We start from the raw sequence: 21,295 nt of genomic DNA, 5'->3' as shown, positions 1-21,295 counted from the left end.
TCCCTCCCGCCGCGGGCCCCACTGATGCGGAGAGCGCAGCGGCAGCATTAGGCCCCGGTGCCCAGCGGAGAGAGCTCCCCGGTGGCTCCCGCTCCCCTGCGGGGATGCGCCCCGGCCCCCTGTGCGGGAAGAGACGGGCACTGGCCCCGCAGCCGCCCAACCGGAGCTGGGGGGACGGGGTATCTGCAGTCCCTGCCCGGCCGGGGTCTTACCACGAACACGGAGCCCCGCACCGCCTCGGAAACGCTCTGCCGCAGCTCGGCCGCCGTGCCCGGCTTGCTGAGCGCTCGGGTGAACTTCCGAGTCTCCGGGGGGACCAGCGCCTGCGCCATAGCTGCTGCCGCGGCCCCCCGCGTCCCCATAGCCCGGCCGTAGGCGGCGAGGCAGTGGCGCAGCTGGCGCCGGCTCGAGCGGCTCTGCCCTCTCAGGTGGCCCCTCCCTCGCTCAGCCCATGCTCCCAGCGCGCGCCGCGCTCCCACCCTAAACACTGAGTCACACGGGGGGGGGGGGGGACAGGCACAGGCCGCAGCATCGGTCGCTGATTGGCGCAGCCGCGACGGGAAAGGGGTGGGGCCACCCATCAGGCCCCGCCCACACCTGTTCCCCGGTCCCACGTCGGATTGGTCGCGGCGCTACCTGCTGCCCTTCCGTCTCCCCGGGTATCCCAGGCCAACGTTGGGGCGGGGCGGGGCGGCGTGAGCGGGAAATTCCCGTTCGGCGCTGAGCGCATCGTCACGGCCTCCCCTCGCAGCGGGCGGGGCCGCAGCGTCCGGGGCGGGCATCGGTGGCAAGGAGGGTGGAGAGCAGGTCCTTGAGCGCGGGTCTCTTCCCCGTCTGAAACGGCGTTTCACCAGCCTCCTCGTCGGCCCGTGCCCCGCCCGCCGCTGCAGGGCCTGTTCCTGCTCCTAGCGCTGCCTTGCGTCATCGGCCCGCGCCTAGGTGCACAGCTGCCTTGACCTGCCAATTTCCCTGTCCTCGCTCAAAGGGGTGTCACTTAGTATACGAACCCCGCAGTTACACACCGGCTGGTTCTGCTCACTGTTATGCTTGAGAATTATTTACATCAGACTATAAGGAGCCATGAAGATGTAGTGACAGAATTATCTACACCAAAAAAATTAATTGCACCTCATTTTGGGTCTTTGTCACATTGGGGAGCCTGCATCCCCAATGGCAGGTTGAGAAGTATGCGCAAGCCTGGACTGGACCTTTCCTTCCTGCAGTTGATAGCATCTGCTATTTTATGTCCACCGCTGCAAAGTGAGATGCTCCCCACATCCTCGCTGCAGTTGGGCTCAGACCACTGTGTCCAGGGCCAAACTTTCCCACCTTTCCAGTTTGTGCGCTCAGTGTAGGGGTCTTGCTGTAGTGAGGTATTAATCATGCTACTTGCATGGCTGGAGAGGAGACAAGTAAAGAGCCACAATTTACACTAGATGCCAACTGCAGCACCGTGTTAACTACAGCCAACCGCAGTACCTTGCTTCCTTAATGTTATTTTGTGAATTAAAATAGATCATTTTGATATTTAAATATGTGCTTTTAATTTTTATCAATGTAAATACTTAACCTAGGAAGACATTTTAAAAAGTTATTCAAAACAGGACAACAGCAATTAAGTTTCATAGCAGATTTGAAAAATCAGTCTCTTTTGTTCACTATCAAGCATCAATATTTATACGCATACATTCTGATTAAACATCATTATTTTTCCCAGTGTTTTTACTTTGCTTCTCTGTAATGCTTGAGTCATACTGGTAGAAAGTTTAGCTAAGTAAAGTTATATACATGTATGTTTGCAGGACTGAGACTTTAGTGCCTAACCCTACAAACTGGTATAAGTAAATTCATTTTTTCAGGTGAGTTGTCCCAGTGAATTTCCACTGTGGGGCTATTCTCATATGATTAGTCCTACTGAACTCAATGGAATTAGTCATGTGAATAAAGTTACTTCTATGAGTAAGTGCTTAAATGATCAGAGCATCTTTCACACAAACTAGAAAAAACATTTTAGAGAGTTAGATCATTTACACTTCACACATGAAAAGAACAATTCAGTGGTGTAGCCGAGGGAGACAAAAATATTAATCAGATTTGAAAACAAGTCTGTAAATTCTTCGGGTCACAGAGCATATGATTGTACAGCACATAATGCATGTGATCTCTGTTCTTCATTGAGACCTTTGGGCACCACAAACATACAGCTACTCATTCAGTGTCACTGAGGCAGAAATATGCAGGAAGGCAGCAGAGGTTAAGGGACAAATACACAAACATAATTCATCTTCAGGGTACTATCAAAGTAAAGGATCTTGGCCCAGATCCATAAAGAGACTTGGGGATTGGATACCTAGAAAGTTACCAGAACAGCAATGAGATCCCTAAGCCCTTTAGCACCCATCAACCCTTAACCAGGGGCCGGGGATATTTAGGAAGACCAGGACATTAAAAAGCTCCCTCCTAAATTACCAGAGGAGCTAACGAACAGGAGCACCTAAATCTAAAGGAGTTTTGTGAGGGAGTTCTCCAGGTGAAGGAGGAGTGATTACGTGACTCTTGGGGTAAGTTTGTTGTCTGTAGTGTGTTTACAGTGTGCTTGCTGCTTGACTGAAATATACTGTGTGGTCTGTTTGGGGACTGTGCACTAAGCCTAGCAGTCTCCTAGGCAAGGCTGAAAGCTTCTAAATAAGACTTTCATTCCTAAGCCCTTTAACTATCAACCTTAACGAAGGGGCAGGCTACTGAGGGTGGGCTAGATGCACTTAATGTTCTTTAAACTTAAGGCCAAAAACATCCCAATAAAAAAAACATCAACAAAGGAACACACTACAGGAGTAAAAAGAGAATGCAGGCAGAGATCCAACAACGGAGTAGGGACTATCCAGTTTGTTGCACTCAATGCAGCATCTATGATTACCTGTCCCATGGGCAGGTTGTGCATTTGGTGCAACGGGTGTGTCCAAAATGCTGCCTCCTCACAGAGTTAAACATCTAAGTTTGGCTAGCATCCACAGCCGGGAACCCCTCTGCTGGAGTCAGACAGTTTACGAATCTAATCTGCTTTGTGCAGGAAACACCAGAGAAGGAAGTAATATAGGTTCCACCAAACTTATAGCTTTCAGTCCATAGGTAAGAACTTTTACATGAGAGTCCCAGATTTGATTCCCCCTCTCTGCTTGCTGGGGAGACAGGATTTGAAGAGGTGTCTCCCATCTGTTAGGTGACTGTCTTCACAAATGCGCTATAGCATAGACACCAACTTCCCCTCTGCTCTGTGGGTGCTCACCACCCCAACCCCTGCCACATCTCTGCCTCACCCCAATTCCATCCCCTTCCCCCACTGCACCTGCCCTGCCTCTTTATCTCCTCCTCCTCTCTCTTGGAAAGTCCTAAGCACCACTGAACAGCTGTTAAGTGGCCGGCAGGAAGCACTGTGGGATGGACTTTGGCTACAGGTGGGTGCAGAGCACCTACTAATTTTTCAACGTGTGTGCTCCAGCCCCACAGCACCTACGAAGTCAGCACCTATGTGCTATAGGATACTCTGATGCACGTATGTGTGTGATGAGGAGCCCTCCAGCTCTCCTGTGGAAGCTGTTCCACTTGTGGATTCCAAAATTAAATAGTAATTGGGTCAGAGTGAGTCAGAATTATTTTATAGTCTTGTGGTCATGGCATCCATGGGAAGCAGGAGACTTAGGGTCCAGCCCCCCTGTTCCAATGACTATTTAGCAAAAGTGGAACAGCTTTAAATGGAGAGACTGATAGTGCACCACATCAGAATATCCCATAGCTCAGTGGTTTAGGGCACCCTCCTGAAAGGTAGGATTTGACCAGGGTGTGTCCCTTCTGCTCATCAGCCAGAGGGATACATTGAACTTGGATCTCCCACACCCCAGCTGGGCTAAAACTTATGAGGTTGACAGCCCATTTCCTCTTTTGGATACATTTTTGAATGGTGTCTGAACCAGTTAGGCGTGTTCAGAACATGGCTACTAGATCAAGTCCCACATGTGGGATATACGCTCTTCTGCCTATCTTCCCTGGTTTATAAATTGGGTTGGGCTCAGGCGAAAGATAAGCATCTGAATACTCAAAGTGAGGCAGCAGTATGCAAGCCCAGAAGCTGAAAGTGAGGCACAAAGGGAGCTTTACCCTGAAAAAGTAGGCACTGAGTGAGTTTAGGCATGCACAGGATTAGGCAGCAGATGAACAGAGATTTTGTAAAAAGAACAAGAGTACCTGTGGCACCTAACACAGGGTGTCATAAACAGATAGTTAAGGGTTAATAGAACAGGAGTACTTCATGTCTCTTTTGACTGTAAAGGGTTAACAAGTTCAGTGAGCCTGGCTGTCACCAGACCAGAGGACCAATCAGGGGACAGGATACTTTCAAATCTTGAGGGAGGGAAGTTTTTGTGTGTGCTGTTAGTTTTCGGTTGTTGTTCTCTCTGGGTTCTGAGAGCGACCAGATGTGCAACCAGGTTTCTCTCCAATCTCTCTGATGCAGTCTCTTATATGCCCAGAATAGTAAGTACTAGGTAGATAAAGCAAGTTAGGCTTATGTTTGTTTTCTTTATTTGCAAATGTGTATTTGGCTGGAAGGAGTTCAAATTTGTATTTTGCTGAAAGGATTTTAATTTGTACTTGTATACTTAGGCTGGGAGGGTATTCCCAGTGTCTATAGCTGAAAGACCCTGTAACATATTCCATCTTAAATTTACAAAGGTAATTTTTACTGTTTTTTCTTTCTTTAATTAAAAGCTTTTCTTGTTTAAGAACCTGATTTTTTTTTATTCTGGTGAGACCCCAGAGGACTGGGTCTGGATCCACCAGGGAATTGGTGGGGAGAAAGGAGGGAAGGGGGAGAGAAAATTAATTTTCTCTCTGTGTTAGGATTATTTTCTCTCTCAGGGAGAGTCTGGGAGGGGGAGAGAGAAGGAGGGGGGAAGGTGGATTTTCCTCTCTGTTTCAAGATTCAAGAAGTTTGACTCACAGTGATCTTCCAGGGTAACCCAGGGAGGGGAAGCCTGGGAGAGGCAATGGTGAGGGAAAGGGTTTACATTCCTTGTGTTAAGATCCAGAGGGTCTGGGTCTTGGGGGTCCCTGGGCAAGGTTTTGGGGGGACCAGAGTGTACCAGGCACTGGAATTCCTGGTTGGTGGCAGCGCTACAAGTTCTAAGCTGGTAATTGAGCTTAGAGGAATTCATGCTGGTACCCCATCTTTTGGACGCTAAGGTTCAGAGTGGGGAATTATACCATGACACAGGGTTTAAGCACCTACAAGTTTTTTGGTGGATATAGTCCTTTCTAATGCCTGTGTACAAATGCTTGAAGCTTGGGCAATAAACAAAAGATATTAGAAATGCTAGTTTATTAAAATAAATTGACCAACGTAGGTATTAGTGAAATATGGTGGGAGGATTCACATAATTAGAATGTTGAAATCGCTGGCTATACCCTATTTAGGAAGGATAGAATGGGAAGAAAGGGAGTGACATTCTAAATAAAAAATATCATTCCTTACTTTAGAGTACTTGACAGTTCAGTCCTGTTCCAGATGACAAATCACAACATGGAGTACCAGTGAGAGTCTGTCATAGACCTCCCAACTCAGACTAGAGAATAGGATGAGCAGCTTTCTAAACATATATCTATAGTGACTAGAAACTAAAACTGGGTTATCATGGGAACAAATGAAGGCGATTTCATGCTGTCACTAGAAAGACTTGCTTGGAATTTTTTAAAATTAGAGATTTTCTAACACAAGCAATATTACACTTTGACTTTACCCAGGGAAATTCTATAGTAGACCTCATTGTGATAGATCAAGATGAATTGATTACTGAATTAAACGTTAGTGCAAGGGATAACAACCTAATTATATTTGTTATATGTAAACAGAATAAGGTCCCAATAAGCAATATGTATACTTGGTACTTTCTTTAATAGGGTCAGTTTCCCAAAATTGAAAACAGGTATAAACAAAATAGATTTTTATTTAAAATTTTTCTCCCAATGTGAATTGGAGTTGTTTAAAAAAAGCTTACTAGGTGACCCCACTTCCCAAATCACCATTCCACAATCATAAAAGATAACTTTGTCAGTTAAAAATCAGTCCTGGTTAAGAAGGGAAGTGAAAGCAAATATGTAAAGCAAATGGGAAAAGGAGGAAGTAGATGGCAATCATTATAAATGTAGTTGTCATGAAATACAGAAAATTGATAAGGGAAGCTAAAGATATCAGTGAAAATTCTAACAAGGATTGGTTCTTGACCCAATGCTATTAAGAATCTTTATCAATGAAGAAAATATAAAATCATTGCTGATAAAAATTTGCAGATGACACAAAAATTGGAGTAGTAAATATAAGAACAAATCAGTTCTACAGAGCAATCTGGAGTTCATAGTAAACTGGTCTCAATTAAACAACATTTTTTAAGCTAAATGAAAAGTCATTAATCTAAAAACAAACAATATAGATCTCACTTTATTTTGGAAAGCAATGACTCACATAAGGACGTGGGATTATGGTGCGATTCTTGGATGTATAAGCAGGAGAATGTTGAGTAGAAAAAGTGTAGGGTTACTGCTACTATATATGGCATTAGTGAGACCATTAATGGAATACACTGTCCACTTCTGATGTCCATACTTTAAAAATAGTGTTGACAAAATGGAAAGGGTTCAAAAAAGGGCTACAAGAACCATTCAGGGTCTGGAAAACCTGCCTTACAGTGACAGACTGAAGGTGATCAACCTATTTAGTTTAACAAAGAAAATGTTAAGAGGTAACTTCATCATGGTCTATAAATACTTATCTGAAGAGAAGATTTCTAATACTAGCAAGCAAAGGCATAACAAGATCAAGTGGCTGAAAGCTGAAGATAGACAAATTCTGACTAGAAATAAGGCACACATTTGTTACTGTGAGGGCAGCTAACATTAACAGCTAGAATAATTTACTTAGGGATATAGTAGATTCTCTATCACTTGATGTCTTTAAATGAAGATTGGATATCTTTCTAAAATATGTGCTGTAGCTCAACCAGAAGTTATGGGATGGATGAAGGAATCACTTACAGTAAAACCTCTGAGTTAAACATCTTGGGAATGGAGATTGTTCGTAACACTGATATATTTGTAACTCTGAACAAAAAGTTATGTTTGTTCTTTCAAAAGGTTTGATACTTCACTATGCAGATTGCAAAAGAAAAATATTGCTTTTCCTTTATTTTGTTAGTAGTTTATGTTTAATAGTACTGTAATGCATATTTTTGTTGGCTTTGGTTTTTGTGTCTGCTGCTCCCTGATTCTGTACTTCTGGTTCCACCTCATGTGCTTGGCTGGTCAGTTTGTAATTCTGGTGTCTGTAATTCTGAGGTTCTACTGTCATCAAATGGTAAGGTCTGTGTTATGCAGGAAGCCAGACTATATTATCACAGTAGTCCCTTTTGGCCTTAAAAAATATCTACAAATTTATGAAAAAGGAAAAGGCTGCCAAACCAATAGTCACCAAAGCTTAAAAATGGACAGAGATCTGGTCAATCCTAAATTAGTGGAAGAGTAAGGAGGCAACCATTAGGGTAAGAGGAGTGCAACACTGATCTCATCACACAGAGTAGCTATAACACAAGAATGCTTGTGGCATTCATGGAGCTGCTGACCACAGTAGAATGCTGCTTTGGGCTCAGGAAACAAGCACTGAATGGTGGGATCACATCGTGATGCACGCCTGGGATGCTGAGCAGTGGCTGCAGAACTTTCGCATGAGGAAAGCCACATTCGTGGGACTGTATGATGAGCTTGCCCCAGCTCTGCGACGCAAAGATGCGAGAATGAGAGCTGCCCTGTCACTGGAGAAGCAGGTGGCGATTGCACTGTGGAAAGTGGCTACTCCAGAAAGCTACCATTCAGTTGCTAACCAGTTCAGAGTGGGAAAGTCTACCGTTGGAGTCATGTTGATGGAAGTGTGCAGGGCCATTAATCACATCCTGCTCCGAAAGACCGTGACTCTGGGCAACATGCGTGAGATCGTGGATGGCTTTGCACAAATGGGCTTCCCTAACAGCAGAGTGGCGATAGATGGCATGCACATTCCAATTCTGGCACCAGACCACCTAGCCACCGAGTACATTAATTGCAAGGGGTATTTCTCAATGGTTCTCCAGCCACTTTTGGATCACCATGGGTGTTCCACAGACACTAACACAGGCTGATCTGGAAAGGTGCATGACACACGCATCTTTCAGAACACTGGCCTGTTCAAGAAGCTGCAGAGGAAGTCAAAATGCCCATTGTGATCCTGGGAGACCCCATCTACCCCTTAATGCCATGGCTCATGAAGCCATACACAGGGCAACTTGACAGCAGCAAGGAGAGGTTCAACAACTGGCTGAGCAAGTGCAGAATGACTGTGGAGTGTGCATTTGGTGGTATAAAAGCCTGCTGGCAGTGCCTGTATGGGAAGCTGGACATGGCTGATGACACTATCCCTATGCTTATAGCTGTGTGCTGTACGCTCCATAATATTTGTGAAGGGAAGGATGAAAACTTCACTCAGGGCTAGACTGCAGAGGCTGAGCCCCTGGAGGCTGAGTTTGAACAGCTGGAGACCAGGACTATTAGAGGGGACATAAGGATCAGGGATGCTTTGAGGCAGCAATTTGAAGCTGAAAGCCACTAATATTTGTTGCTATGCTCAGGATTGCAGTGCTAGGAGGTGATTGGTGCACATGATGCAAGAAGGGGCCTTAACATAATTGTATGTTGCTTTGCAGTGCTCCTTTTGCTTTCACTTAATAGAATAAAGATGGCTTTCAAACAAACACAATTATTTTACTGAAAGACAACAACCAGAGGAGAGAGTCAAATGGAAAAATTCATCAGCAGGGAGGGAGATGGGGGAATGGAAGGTCTCAAGAGGAGGTGGGGTCCCAGGATGGCTACAGGTTTGTGTATGTCCAGGGATCATATCCAACCTTCTCCTTTGGAGTACTATTCAGAGGGTGTTATATTTCAGCATAGCCAAATTGCAGATGGATGAGTGTTGAGTGCAGTGGGTATTGGGAGTCTTCACTGCTGGACTGTGAGGAGGGAGGAGTGGAATGCAGCAGGTAGAGAGTGGAGCCAGGAAGTTGATAACAGTACGTTGGCAGTGTTTGAGGGGCGCATGGGAAAGAGTTCTGTGACAGCGGCTGCAGAGGAGAGCGGGCGCGGAGCTTCTCGGTTTGAAAAGCTAGTATCACCTGGAGCGTGTCCGCTTGGTGCTACATAACTGTTAAGAGCCGCTCCGTGGCTTCTTTCTGGTGTGCCGCATTCTCCTTTCATTCCCTCTTCTCGCTTTCCCGCCACTCCTTCAATTCCTTTTTCTCAGCAGTGGAGTGCATCATAACCTCACACGTAAAGTCCTCCTTAGTTCTTCTTGGCCGCTTTCTAATTCTGCGCAACCGTTCTGCCGCTGATAACAAAGATGGAGGCTGTACTCCCAAGATCATCCTTGTGAAGTTGAAATGCAACATTTTACAGAAGCAGTATTGTTTGCAACACAGACAACACTATTTCAATGCTTTAAAACACAGCCAGTACTCACAAACCTGTCACTAACTGGCTGACCCCAGGCAAGCACACACAAGCCATGAGCCCCCCAAAATGGTGAGGGGCAGGGTAAATCACTGTACCTGGACCCTGCTGTACACTGGGCATGTGGCTCTTGGGCACTTGGGGAGAGCCAGCACTGTAGGGTAGGCCTGATAATCCCCACACTTTCCACAGGAGGTGATCATTATGGAAGATATCTTGCTGCTGAGGGTGAGCAGGGAATCAAGGGAGGGTCTTCTCCAAGACTGCGGTTGCCACTCTAGACCCTATGTGGCTAGCCTGTGTGCATCAATGGTCCCCTCCTTTCCCCACCCCCGTCACCCGGTGACAGCACGGTGGCGCAGGCAAGTTACCGTTAATGGGGCAAGAAACAAAGCAGCTCTGTTGAGGAACCTGCAGGAGTGGATTGCCCAGTATCTCCACAAGAGTTTCCTGGAGATCTCTGAGAGAGATTCTTATGAAATGAGGGAGTGTATCAACAGGCTGTTCCACTACTCAAACTTGGCATGAGGTGAGAGACAAGCCTGCTTTTTGCAACCCTCCTGCCCCCAACAACTCGCTTCAGCATTTCCCAAAATCAGATCCACTTACCAGGGGCCTCCTCTCCTGTTTGCGATTTGTCAAGATCCAACTGCTGTGACTGGCTAGGCTCCTCCAGGGTAGAAAAGAGCTTCTGACTGCATGCATCTCTGGCCTCCAAGTCATCCTCTGCCTCTGGTTCCCCTCTCCCCCTCTTCATCCAAGATTGCCTCCTACTAGCTTGGGCCACTCTCAACTGGCATGTGAGCCAACGTATCCACAGGGGCTAGTGGAGGTGGGGTCACCACCAAGTATCTCATCGAACGCTTTGTAAAACCAGCAGCTCATAGGCACAGCACCGGAGCAGTGGTTTTCCTCCCGTGCCTTGTGGTAGGTGTTCCGCCGCTCCTTCACTTTGACCCTGCACTGCAATATGTCCTGGTCATCGCCCTTTTCTGTCATACATCTAGAAATCTGTCCACAGCTGTGACTGCACTGCGAGTGCCAGCAGCTCGACACTGCTCCAAGTGGGGGATCTCCTGATGCGTGGAGCAGGCATGGCCACCTGGAAAAATGTGCTGAGATCACTGCATGCATCACCGAGCAAACAGGAAGGGGACTTTCAAATTTGCAAAGGAATGTATAGGGTGGGGCTGATGGTTGGTCATCTGAGGGCAGGGCAGTAGAGTTCAAACCAGTGGCCAGAGAGGTGAAAACAGGCATTGTGGGACACCTCCCGGAGGCCAATCGCAGCGCTGTAATCACCACGGTGTCTACCCTGGCACCGCAGCACAGAAAGCTGTACACTTCTCATCAAGGTGTTGTTTTCAGAGCACTGCGTCCGTGCAGTTTCTGTGCACTAAATGGCTTGGCAGTGTGTACACGTTGGGAGCCTTACTCTTACCTTTGTGAGAATTCACAACCCTGGGAAGCAGGATATGTCGCCTGTTAAGGGGTGGGAGGAATTAATGCAAGTCACTAATTAAAATATTGCAGCACATCATTGTCTTTCATAAACCTTTCATATACACACGCATCCCTCTACTTCACTAATGTCACTGGTTTTAATGGAACTTTATTTTTTAAATCTTATATTGTCATTCTGCTAACAGAATTTTAAGCACTGATTAAATACATATAATTTATTAGTAATCTTACTACACATCCAGATACAATTTTAAAAGCTAATTTTTTTAACATAGTTCATAATATTCAGTGCAAGTATGTTAATATTTATATAAACAAAATGCTTCTATATTGATCTAGTTTAGACTGATGCACTGGATCTTTATATTTTTTTCACAAGTGCAGAAGTGTTAACTCTTATGTCCTGATCAAATTCCAACTGCACAATTATAGTCCATCTATATAAATAAATTCAAAGCATAATTTTAGTGCAATACAGTATAGTTAATTTCTCGTCTTTTCACTAATTCATAAGAGATTTATGGCACTTTTTCAGAATAAGTTTAATTCTAGCATCATGGCTCAAATTGATATTTACTTCCTACCTAAATTCCTCCTGCAATGTTAGCGTAAAAACCTGCTCTCCTATATGTAAAAGCAAAGCCATTAACTTCTGTAGGGTTATTCATGTAAGGTGAGCAGGATTTGTCCCATAGACCTTTTCTGGTTTAACTAACAAGATGATTTTAAACCAGCTTAGTTAAACTAGTGCAAAACCTTGTATGGATGCTCTTAAATTATTTTAAATCAATTATTTATGGATTTTGTTTCACTCAATTCATTTTAAACCTGCCCCCATATAATTAGAGTTAAACAGAATCATATTCTTCACAGTGATATTATAATATGATTGACATATACATAATGTATTTTATGCAAGATAAGTCATGTGAGGTGTCATTGGAAAGGTTATGATCTGCTGAATATGATTATCTTATTTGTATGTATGTATCAATTTTGTATACGAAGTTAGTAATATTGACTATGTATCTGTGCTACAAATGTGTTTACACCTGAGGAACACCCACTAGAAAAGATGCTTTAATTCTGAAAAGCTGGGTGGGGAAGGGCCATTGGAGAAAACAATAGGAGAAGAAGCTTCTCTCTCACCTGGAGGCCTTCCTGAGGATGCTGCAGACAGCCTCCGAATAATGGCTACTGTGACACTACAGGGACATTTGACCAGGTCACCTGGTGCTGGACTCCATCTTGGGATATCATTGTTTTTCCCCTGGCTGGCCTGGGAACCAAGCTTTGAAACAAAGGGTTCCTGCCATATGCAAAAGCTATATAAGGCAGGGAATGACATCATCAGGGTTCTTTACTGACTCCCCACCCAAAGAGACTCCGGAAAACACCTGAGAAACAAAGACTGAACTGGGGGAAGTGCTGGACCCAGGCTACAGGGATTTTTAGCCTGTGAATGGAACACCTTGTGTTTTCAAGCTGTAAGTAAGTGCATCATGCCCCTTAAGAATTTGCAGCCTGCTTGTATCATTATTTAGGGTGATGATCTGCTATTCATATCCAATCTCTTTAGTATATTAAGCTTAGATTGCATTTTTGTTTATTTGCTAGATAATCTGCTTTGATCTGTTTGCTATCCCTTATAATCACTTAAAATCCATCTTTTGTAGTTAATAAACTTGTTTTTGCTTTGTTTAAAACTAGTTTGTGGGAGTCTTAACTCCTGGTAGAAAGCTGTCATATATTCCTCTCCACATTAAGGGAGGGGGCAAATTTCATGAGTTTATGCTGTACAGTTCTCTGTGCAGCACAAGATGGTATACTTTTGAGTTTACACTCCCTAGCTGGAACCTTCCCATGCAGCACTGATCACAGCGTCTGCATGTAACTGCAGCTAGGTGTGTCCCTACCAGTACATGTGCTGGTGAAAGTGTAGGCTGGTCACAGCAGTATAGTGTAAAGGGAGCCCAGGCTGGTGGGTGAAGAGGCCTCAGTGGCACCTTGGGGAGAACCCGTCACACGAGGTTTAAATTGAATTAAGAGTATCCACACAAAGTTTTCTACCAGTTTAAGTTAATCAGATTTTAAACTAATTTAAAGTTCAGCTTTAAAGTGTAACTTTGAATACAGACAGGGCCTTAGTTGGTAAGATGTTTTTCACACCCTGTCCTAAACGGCTCTACAGTGTTGCCATGTGCTATTTAACAGATATCACATGCCTCAAAGATGGCTGTGTATCAATGTCAGGCCAAGGGTATTATATTTACAGTGAGATAAAGAAGTAAATTTCTCCCTGCAAACTAGTGAAACTTGTTGCAGCCCTGGAAAGAGGAATATTTTCCGCTCAACATCAAGGAAATTTCCAGTCCAGAGTTCAGCCAAGTGGCAGTCTGATGATCCCAGGGTTTAGATGCTAGAGTGGAGCTGCTTTTTCACCTCTTCAGATCTTTGATATTTTTCCAATTAAACCTGCAGAATAATCCTGGCATTTTTAATACAAAACATGGTGAGTTTGAACATGAAATACAATCCACACTGGTGAGTGCTGGAAGAGTGTGGATTAACATCTGAGGGGTGGTGTATGACAAGCATATGCCAGTGAGACTGAAAGCCCAATTATATAGAACAGGAGTTCCACCACCCCCACAATGCTGTGTGGTACAGAAGCATGGGTAGTAGAGGGATGGCATATTCAGCACCTACAGGTGTTCATAATGAGATGTCTTTGCACAAAAAGAGTTTGAAGTGTTCCAGAAGGAAAGCAATAGCATGGACATTCATAACCTGGTTGACAAAATACAGGAATTGCGACTTTGCTGGTTTGGGCACAGATAGAGGATAAATGAAGAGGACCTGGTGAAGATAACAAGGCAGGAGAGGGTGGTAGGAAAGAGACACTGAGGAAAGCCAAGGAAGTGATGGGTGGATTGCATCAAAGATGATAAGCAGATGGTGGACTGTAATGCTATCCCCAGACAAACAAAGATGGTGGATGTTTGCATGATATTGTGATGCTCTATAAACATGTTACCAGCTCTGTAAGGCTGTATTATGCATTGTAAAATAATAGAATACCATTTAAATATTTCATGTTTTCTACATTTTAATATATATTGATTTCAACTACAACAAAGTGTACAATGCTCACTTTATTTTTGATTGCAAATATTTGCTCTAAAAACAAAATATTTTTCAGTTCACCTCATCCAAGTACTGTAGTGCAATCCTTTATCATGAAAGTTGAACTTACAAATATAGAATTATGTACAAAAAAAAACTGCATTCAAAAATAAAACAATGTAAAACTTTAGAGCCTACAAGTCCACTCAGTACTACTACTTGTTCAGCCCGTCACTCAGACAAACAAGTTTGTTTACATTTGCAGGAGATAATGCTGCCTGCTTCTTGTTTACAATGTCATCTGAAAGTGAGAACAGGCATTTCACAGCATTGTTGTAGCCGGTGTTGCAACATATTTATGTGCCAGATGCGCCAAGGATTCTTTTGTCCCTTCATGCTTCAGCCACCATTCCAGAGGACATGCATCCATGCTGATGACAGGTTCTGCTCGATAACGATCCAAAGCAGTACAGACCAATACATGTTCACTTTCATCATTTGAGTTAGATGCCACCAGCAGAAGGTTGATTTTTCTTTTTTGGTGGTTCGGGTTCTATAGTTTCTGCATCGGAGTATTGCTCTTTTAAGACTTCAGAAAGCATGCTCCACACCTAGTCCCTCTCAGATTTTGGAAGGCACATCAGATTCTTAAACCTTGGGTTGAGTGTGTAGTTATCTTTAGAATTCTCACATTGGTACCCTCTTTGCATTTTGTGAAATCTGCAGTGAAAGTGGTCTTAAAACGAACAACACATGCTGGGTCATCATCCGAGACTGCTATAAAATGAAATGCATAGTAGAATTCGAGTAAAATAGAACAGGAGACATACAATTCTGCCCCAAGGAGTTCAGTCTCAGATTTAATTTACTTTTTAATGAGTGTCATCAGCATGAAAGCATATCCTCTGGAATGGTGGCCGAAGCATGAACGGGCATATGAATGTTTAGCATATCTAGCATGTAAATACCGTGCAATGCTGGCTACAAAAGTGCCATGTGAATGCTTGTTCTCACTTTCAGATGCCAATGCAAATAAGCAGGCAGCATTATCTCCTGTAAATGTAAACAAACCTGTTTGTTTTAGCGGTTGGCTGAATAAGAAGTAGGACTGAGTGGACTTGTAGGCTCTAAAGTTTTACATTGTTTTGTTCTAGAGTGCAGTTATGTAACAAAAAAAATTTTCATTTGTAAACTGCACTTTCACGGTATAGAGATTGTACTACGGTACTCGTATGAGATTATTGAAAAATATTTCTGTTTATTACAAATATTTGCACTGTAAAAATGATAATATAAAGTGAGCACTGCACACTTTGTATTGTGTTGTAATTTAAGTCAATATATTTGAAAATGTAGAAAAACATCCAAAAATATTTAATAAATTTCAATTGGTATTCTATTGTTTAACAGTGCGATTAAAACTGGCATTAATCACGATTAATTTTTGAGTTAATCTCATGAGTTAACTGCGATTAATTGACAGCCCTAATGTAGAGATTTATATGATATTATAATTACTTATATTATCTTTATTTGCTTTAACACTCATACCTTCTTTCCCTACCTCTTTCTTTTGTCTGTTACTTTCCATTTGTATAATTTTGGCCTTTCTCCTGGAAAGCCTTACATACGTGCTTACCTTTCCATAAGAGAGTAGTCCCACAGACTTCAAGGGATCTGCTCATGTGTGTAAAGTTAAGTACACATGTAAGATTTGCTGGTTTGGAATCTTATTTAGGTTATACATTCCTCAGGGGAAGGAAAGTGTTGTTTAAAAATCTCTGTGAAGTGTTTATTCAAAGGGTATGCTGCTGTGCACATTTTATTAATAGAATATTAATTCATGGTTATTAATCCTTGTATCTATTTCCAAAAAGACTGTAGAAAAATCCTCTACTCTTTTACCTTTGTTAATTAAGTTCTTACCAAGAGTTGAGACTTCTTGCACTAAGTCCTTGTTTTTAAATATATGGCCAGATCCTCAGCCGCTCAAAGCAGCTGTAAAGCTGCCCTAAAGATACCAGTGAAGATTCTCCTGAGGAGGGGAATCTTTGAGTGGTATAGAGATGGTGTACCTGACTTTAAATCACCTGCTGTCCCCACCTCCATGTAGGAGGCAGCACATCAGTGGCAAGATGGAGTACATGGCACTTAACCTACTCCCAAGCTGCTGCGCAGGTATTTATCAGACCACCACAGGTAGTACAATTCAGAGCAGCCCTTAGGATTACAAATCAATCATCACAGCCTATGTTTGATTATACACTTCAAGTTACAGCTACTACCTTCTTTCATTGGAGGTAGCAATCTCTTTGACATGGTAACTTCACAAAGTCTCCTGTGGCTTCACAGGCATTTTGTGTATAGTTTCAGGGGCTTGGACTGGAAAAAAGTGATACTATGTTTGAAAATAAGACAGGATAAATCAGCACACTACTGAGATGTGGTAGTGTGGCAATGTTTACACTGTAATATGTCCAGAAGATCGTGGATCTCAGTTTCACGGCAGAATACCTGATTCAGCACAGATATTTGCTGGCAAAGAAGAACCAAGTTTCTCACATACAGATTCTAGTTATGTTTCTCCACAAGAAAGAAGAACATGCTTTGACTGTCATACACTACGTGTTTGTACAATGCCTACCACAAACAGGCTCTGACTTAGTTGAGGACCTGTTGCCACATGTTTCATATTAATAAACTACTACTACTATGTAATGTACTGATACATGCTTACTATGATTCCCTCCATTCCGCTTCAGCTGGTTGTCATTTGTACTACTTATCTAATTGAGATTGTCAGACTCAGAAAAATCTACTGGGTATAAAATAATGTATAAAGTATGCTTTTGATATATCTCTGTTCATTCTGGTTGCTATGTTGCTTTAATTTCTGTGGTTTTAGGCTTTGATTGCTGTTTTATCTTCTTGCTATTATTTTGTTGATTCCATATTTAAAAACTATTTTTGAAATGTTTTAAAGTACCACTGTGTACTTTTAATTGACTGTATGCTAGTTTCCCACCCAAAAAAACCCCATTCTCCCCAGAAATAAAAGAACTTTACACTTCCTTTAAAGCATTTGTATGTCTGTAAAGTAGAAATGATTTAACAGCCAACTAGAGCCTAGATACTGCAAACCTTCTTAACAATAATTGTATTCACACAAGTAACCTCACTGAAATCACCAGAAAACCCACATAAGTAAGAGCTGCAAAAGTGCCTTTTGTTTAGGGCCAAATCATGGCCTGGCATCATGCGTAGCAGTGCAATTGGGGAAGCAATCTCCACAGAGCCATTACTTTCCTCCCCTGCCTCCTCATTCATGTTGTGAGAGAATGAAAGTAGGCAGAGTATTGGTTCTGCCACCCCCATGCACCCATCAAAATAGTTATGCCAGCAGCTGCCATCACTGAGCTGGGTCTATACCTGACTCAGTTTACTCCCTTCCTGAAGCAGTGGAAAGACCTGTGGGGAGGATGACTCCCTGTGTCATAATCTTCCTCCACTGCTGCCTCAGAGAAAGCACAAAAACATACGGCCCTACACACTGGACAGAATGTAATGTCACAATCTAGTGCTTAGTTATTAAGATTAAATAGATAAATTACCATTAAAAACTCTAGCGCATACTACAGTGTACAGTAATTCATGTTACCACGTATCTGAATCATGAACATTGAAAAGAAAACAAGTATTTAATAGTTATAAGGCATTTGTGGAATTATTCAAAGATACGCTGCTATGAAAATAGCAGTGGTAAGCAGAGGCAAACACCACTGCCCTTTCAATATAAATTAGAAATTGATAAAGAGGAAGTTAAAATCTACATGACTTTACTGTAAGTATTGAGTAAAAGAGAAGAAGTCCATCATCCTTCTTAAAAAATAAAAGTGAAAATTTCAGAACTAATAGTAGCCCATACAAAAGCTCTCTGCTTACATAATGCAATTCAATCATACTTTAAAAAATCCATCCCTGTAATAAAAATTGTATGAAGGGACCAGAAGCCTTTTAAATCTGGTGTTCTTATAACTAAAAGTTGCCATCACTAGCACTAGAATAGCCATTTTTCTGAGTAGTTTATGTCAGATGGTAATATTTACACCAGATTTCCAAAGTTTTGCCACTATGTGTTGTATAGCATATTGTGATTAAAAATTAGACCAAAAAAAAAAAAAGGTTATCCACACTAGTAGTCCACTAATAACAACTTAGGGTCCAAATAACAAAGACTAGAAAACTTGATAATTTGCTTTCTTAAAGACTTCCTAAAATATCTGAACCAAGGAATAAACACACCAGGGAGCATACACACCTATACATGTTGCTGTAATTTATGTTAAAGACAGCAAGGTAAAAGAAATGTGCTTTGCATTTAAAGCAGACAGTGATGAGGTTTGTGATGGTCCAGGAAGAATTAATTTCCACCGTATCAGACCAGCCTCAGGAACTCTAAAAAGCTATATATAAAAGTAAAAATAGCATATGTAATGCAATGCTTAAGCACCTGCTGGAAGGGAATGTAGGAGTTTTATTGAAATGTATGTAATAATGTATGGGAGAAAAAGACTGTTACTGGCAGAATGTAAGCAAGTGATGGTTTTACCAATAGGAAAGCCTAGCAAAATATGCACAAAACTTGATGCATATAGACCTATTGCCCTTGCATTGTGCGTGGGGAAAAATTATGGAAAGAATGATAAATGCGAGAGCAGTAGCATAATTGTACATAGTTTATAATTTCATTTTTTCCAAAGTGGTTTCAGGAAAGGAAGATGCACAGCTGATTATATTGTAAAATTACAAACAAATACAAAAAAACCCATGAGGAACAGAGAGTTTATGATAGCTGTGTTTTTGGTTATTGAAAAAGCATATGAGATGCTATGAAGGAAAGGTTTGCTGCATAAACTAACTACAACTGGAATATGGGGAAGAATGTTCTCATGGATAGGAGACTTCTTAAGTGATAGAACCATACAAGTCAGGGTGGGGGTGGCTTTCTTGAATATTTATAAACTTACTAATGGCAGTCCACCGATGAGTGTGATCAGCCCAACTCTGTTAAACATTATGATTAATGATCTCCTGGAGATAATATACAGGGACGAATAGATATTACTCTATTTATGGACAACAGTGCTATGTGGGCCAAATAGAGAAGACTTAAAATAGCTGTGGAGAGAATCAATGAGGTCCTAATAACGATTTCAGAATGGGGAGATACTTGAGGATTTAAGTTCTCACATGCTAAAACAAAGAGAATGATCTTAACAAAACAGAAGAATGGGGAAGAATGGAACTGATATCTTTATACAGAAAAAATACAGGTGAAAACTTTTACATTCTTAGGAATTATGTTTGATAACAAACTAACTTCAAAGGATCCTGCATATAATATCAAGACCAAATGTAAAGATAGGATGCATCTGCTTAAAAAGTATTACTAGAAACAATTGGGGTGCAGATAAGAATGTGTTGATGTTGTATAGGGCATTAATAAAACCAGTTATAGATTATGGATGACAAGCCTTTAATTCAGCTTCTAAATCAACACTAACAAAATTAGAGCTGATCCAAGCCAAGCTCTGCCTATTGCATGTGGTGCAAGTATTATGACTCTGTTGTATGTGCTGCAGGTAGCAACAGGAGACATACTTATAAATTTAATGATGAAATTGTTGCATTTAACCTTTTGGGCTAAGGTTAATGGAAATAGTAAAGATAAGCGTACTAAATGAATATATGAGGACTGTTGGGAATTAAGTATACAAGAAATAACTGGGTGCCAAAAACTCCCAGATGCTAACAGAGTCAAAAGGTGGGTAAAAAGGAAGGCCTGGAAGACATTAAAATCTTTAGTCCTGGGAAATCAAACTATAGCTGGAGGGTTGTCTCTTCAGTTGTGGATATGGTATAATAAGAAAACAAAGGAAGACTAAGATTTGAGTAAAATGGCAAATAAGGTTAGCATTGCCAAATCTATACTGATAGTTCTAGAGATGACAACACAGGTGGAGTGGGAACAGCCTTTTGTATTCCTGAATTTGGGGTTAAGAGCTCTGAGATTATCCAATTTTGAGGCCATTATGACAGCTTAGTTGATGAGTGTACTGCTGGCACTTACTTGGATAAGGGATGTACACCCAACTATGACTGCTATCTTATCTGACTCTTTATTGGGTATAATGGTGATTAAAAAGAGAGCCTTGGAAAGCAGGAATGACTTAATCAATTAAATATAGTTCTTTACTACAGAGATAGTACAATTAGGTATACATATAGTACAGTGTGGATTCCGGCGACTGTTGGTATACCGGGCAAGGAAATGGCAGATATAGCAGTGAAAAATGTCTTAAAAAATGAAGAGGTAGATACAGATCCCTCAGAGTAAATAGGACTTCAAAAGTTTGGTTAAGAGAGAACTTTAGAAGGAATGTCAAGAACTATGGACCAAAGACAGAAAAAGGACAAAGGTTCTATGAAAATGTCCTAAACTTGGACAGCTATGATAGAAGAAGTGAAGTAACTATATTTTGGGTGTTAACAGGACACTGTGACCTGAGCGGTAACATACTGGTTTACTAAACCAGCAAAAAGACGGGCTGTGCAACACATGCGAATCCAAGAAACAGTTCAGCATCTGCTATGGCAATGCAAGGAGAATTACACAGAAAAAATATTTATGAAGAACTGAGATGCCTCAAGGTGAAAAAACAGAGTCTGAAAGGACTGATGAGAGTATCAGGAAAGTGGGGTGGCATTACAAAATCATTACTTCACTTTTCTAAGGATACAACACTGGGTGAGAGACTATACATTTTTGCTACGCAAAAAACTGTGGTAAATGGTGGTCACATGCTGACCACCTATGCTGAGGTTGCTGTGCCATAAAACGACAGGAAAAGAGAGAAAAAGGGCCAGAGAAGCCCAGGATCTAAGAGAGATTTCTCATTCTTTGTCTAGGGATAACATAAGAACCTCAAGCTGTGCGGAACTTGTTCAGTTATATTTACACTGTAAAATGAAGCAGTTGTTGAACTTGCCAGGAGTTCTGTGTGAGACCAATCTGATTGCCTTGTCTGATGAGATAACTGGCTCTGTGGATATGGGAAAGTGG

The 21,295-nt window shown here is 42.0% G+C and overlaps 1 protein-coding gene across 6 annotated transcripts in view; it reads right to left on the bottom strand.

The window, feature by feature from the left end:
• DOCK9 (dedicator of cytokinesis 9) overlaps positions 1–437 on the bottom strand; it is a 347,564-nt gene extending 347,127 nt beyond the window's left edge. For 3 of the 6 annotated variants that reach the window (XM_050946627.1, XM_050946636.1, XM_050946657.1), the window contains exon 1: positions 213–428. In XM_050946627.1, the coding sequence (XP_050802584.1) occupies positions 213–362 (150 nt within the window). In that variant the 5' untranslated portion in view covers positions 363–428. Of the gene's footprint in view, positions 1–212 lie in introns of all 6 variants that reach the window. The other 3 variants (XM_050946717.1, XM_050946719.1, XM_050946647.1) reach the window with 3 other exon arrangements.
• Positions 438–21,295: the final 20,858 nt, after the last annotated feature.

This window comes from Gopherus flavomarginatus, chromosome 1 (assembly GCF_025201925.1).
Source record: "Gopherus flavomarginatus isolate rGopFla2 chromosome 1, rGopFla2.mat.asm, whole genome shotgun sequence".
NCBI classification, from domain to species: Eukaryota; Metazoa; Chordata; order Testudines; family Testudinidae; genus Gopherus; species Gopherus flavomarginatus.
Note: the sequence above shows the minus strand (reverse complement) of the source record. Positions and strands in the feature narration are given on the sequence as shown.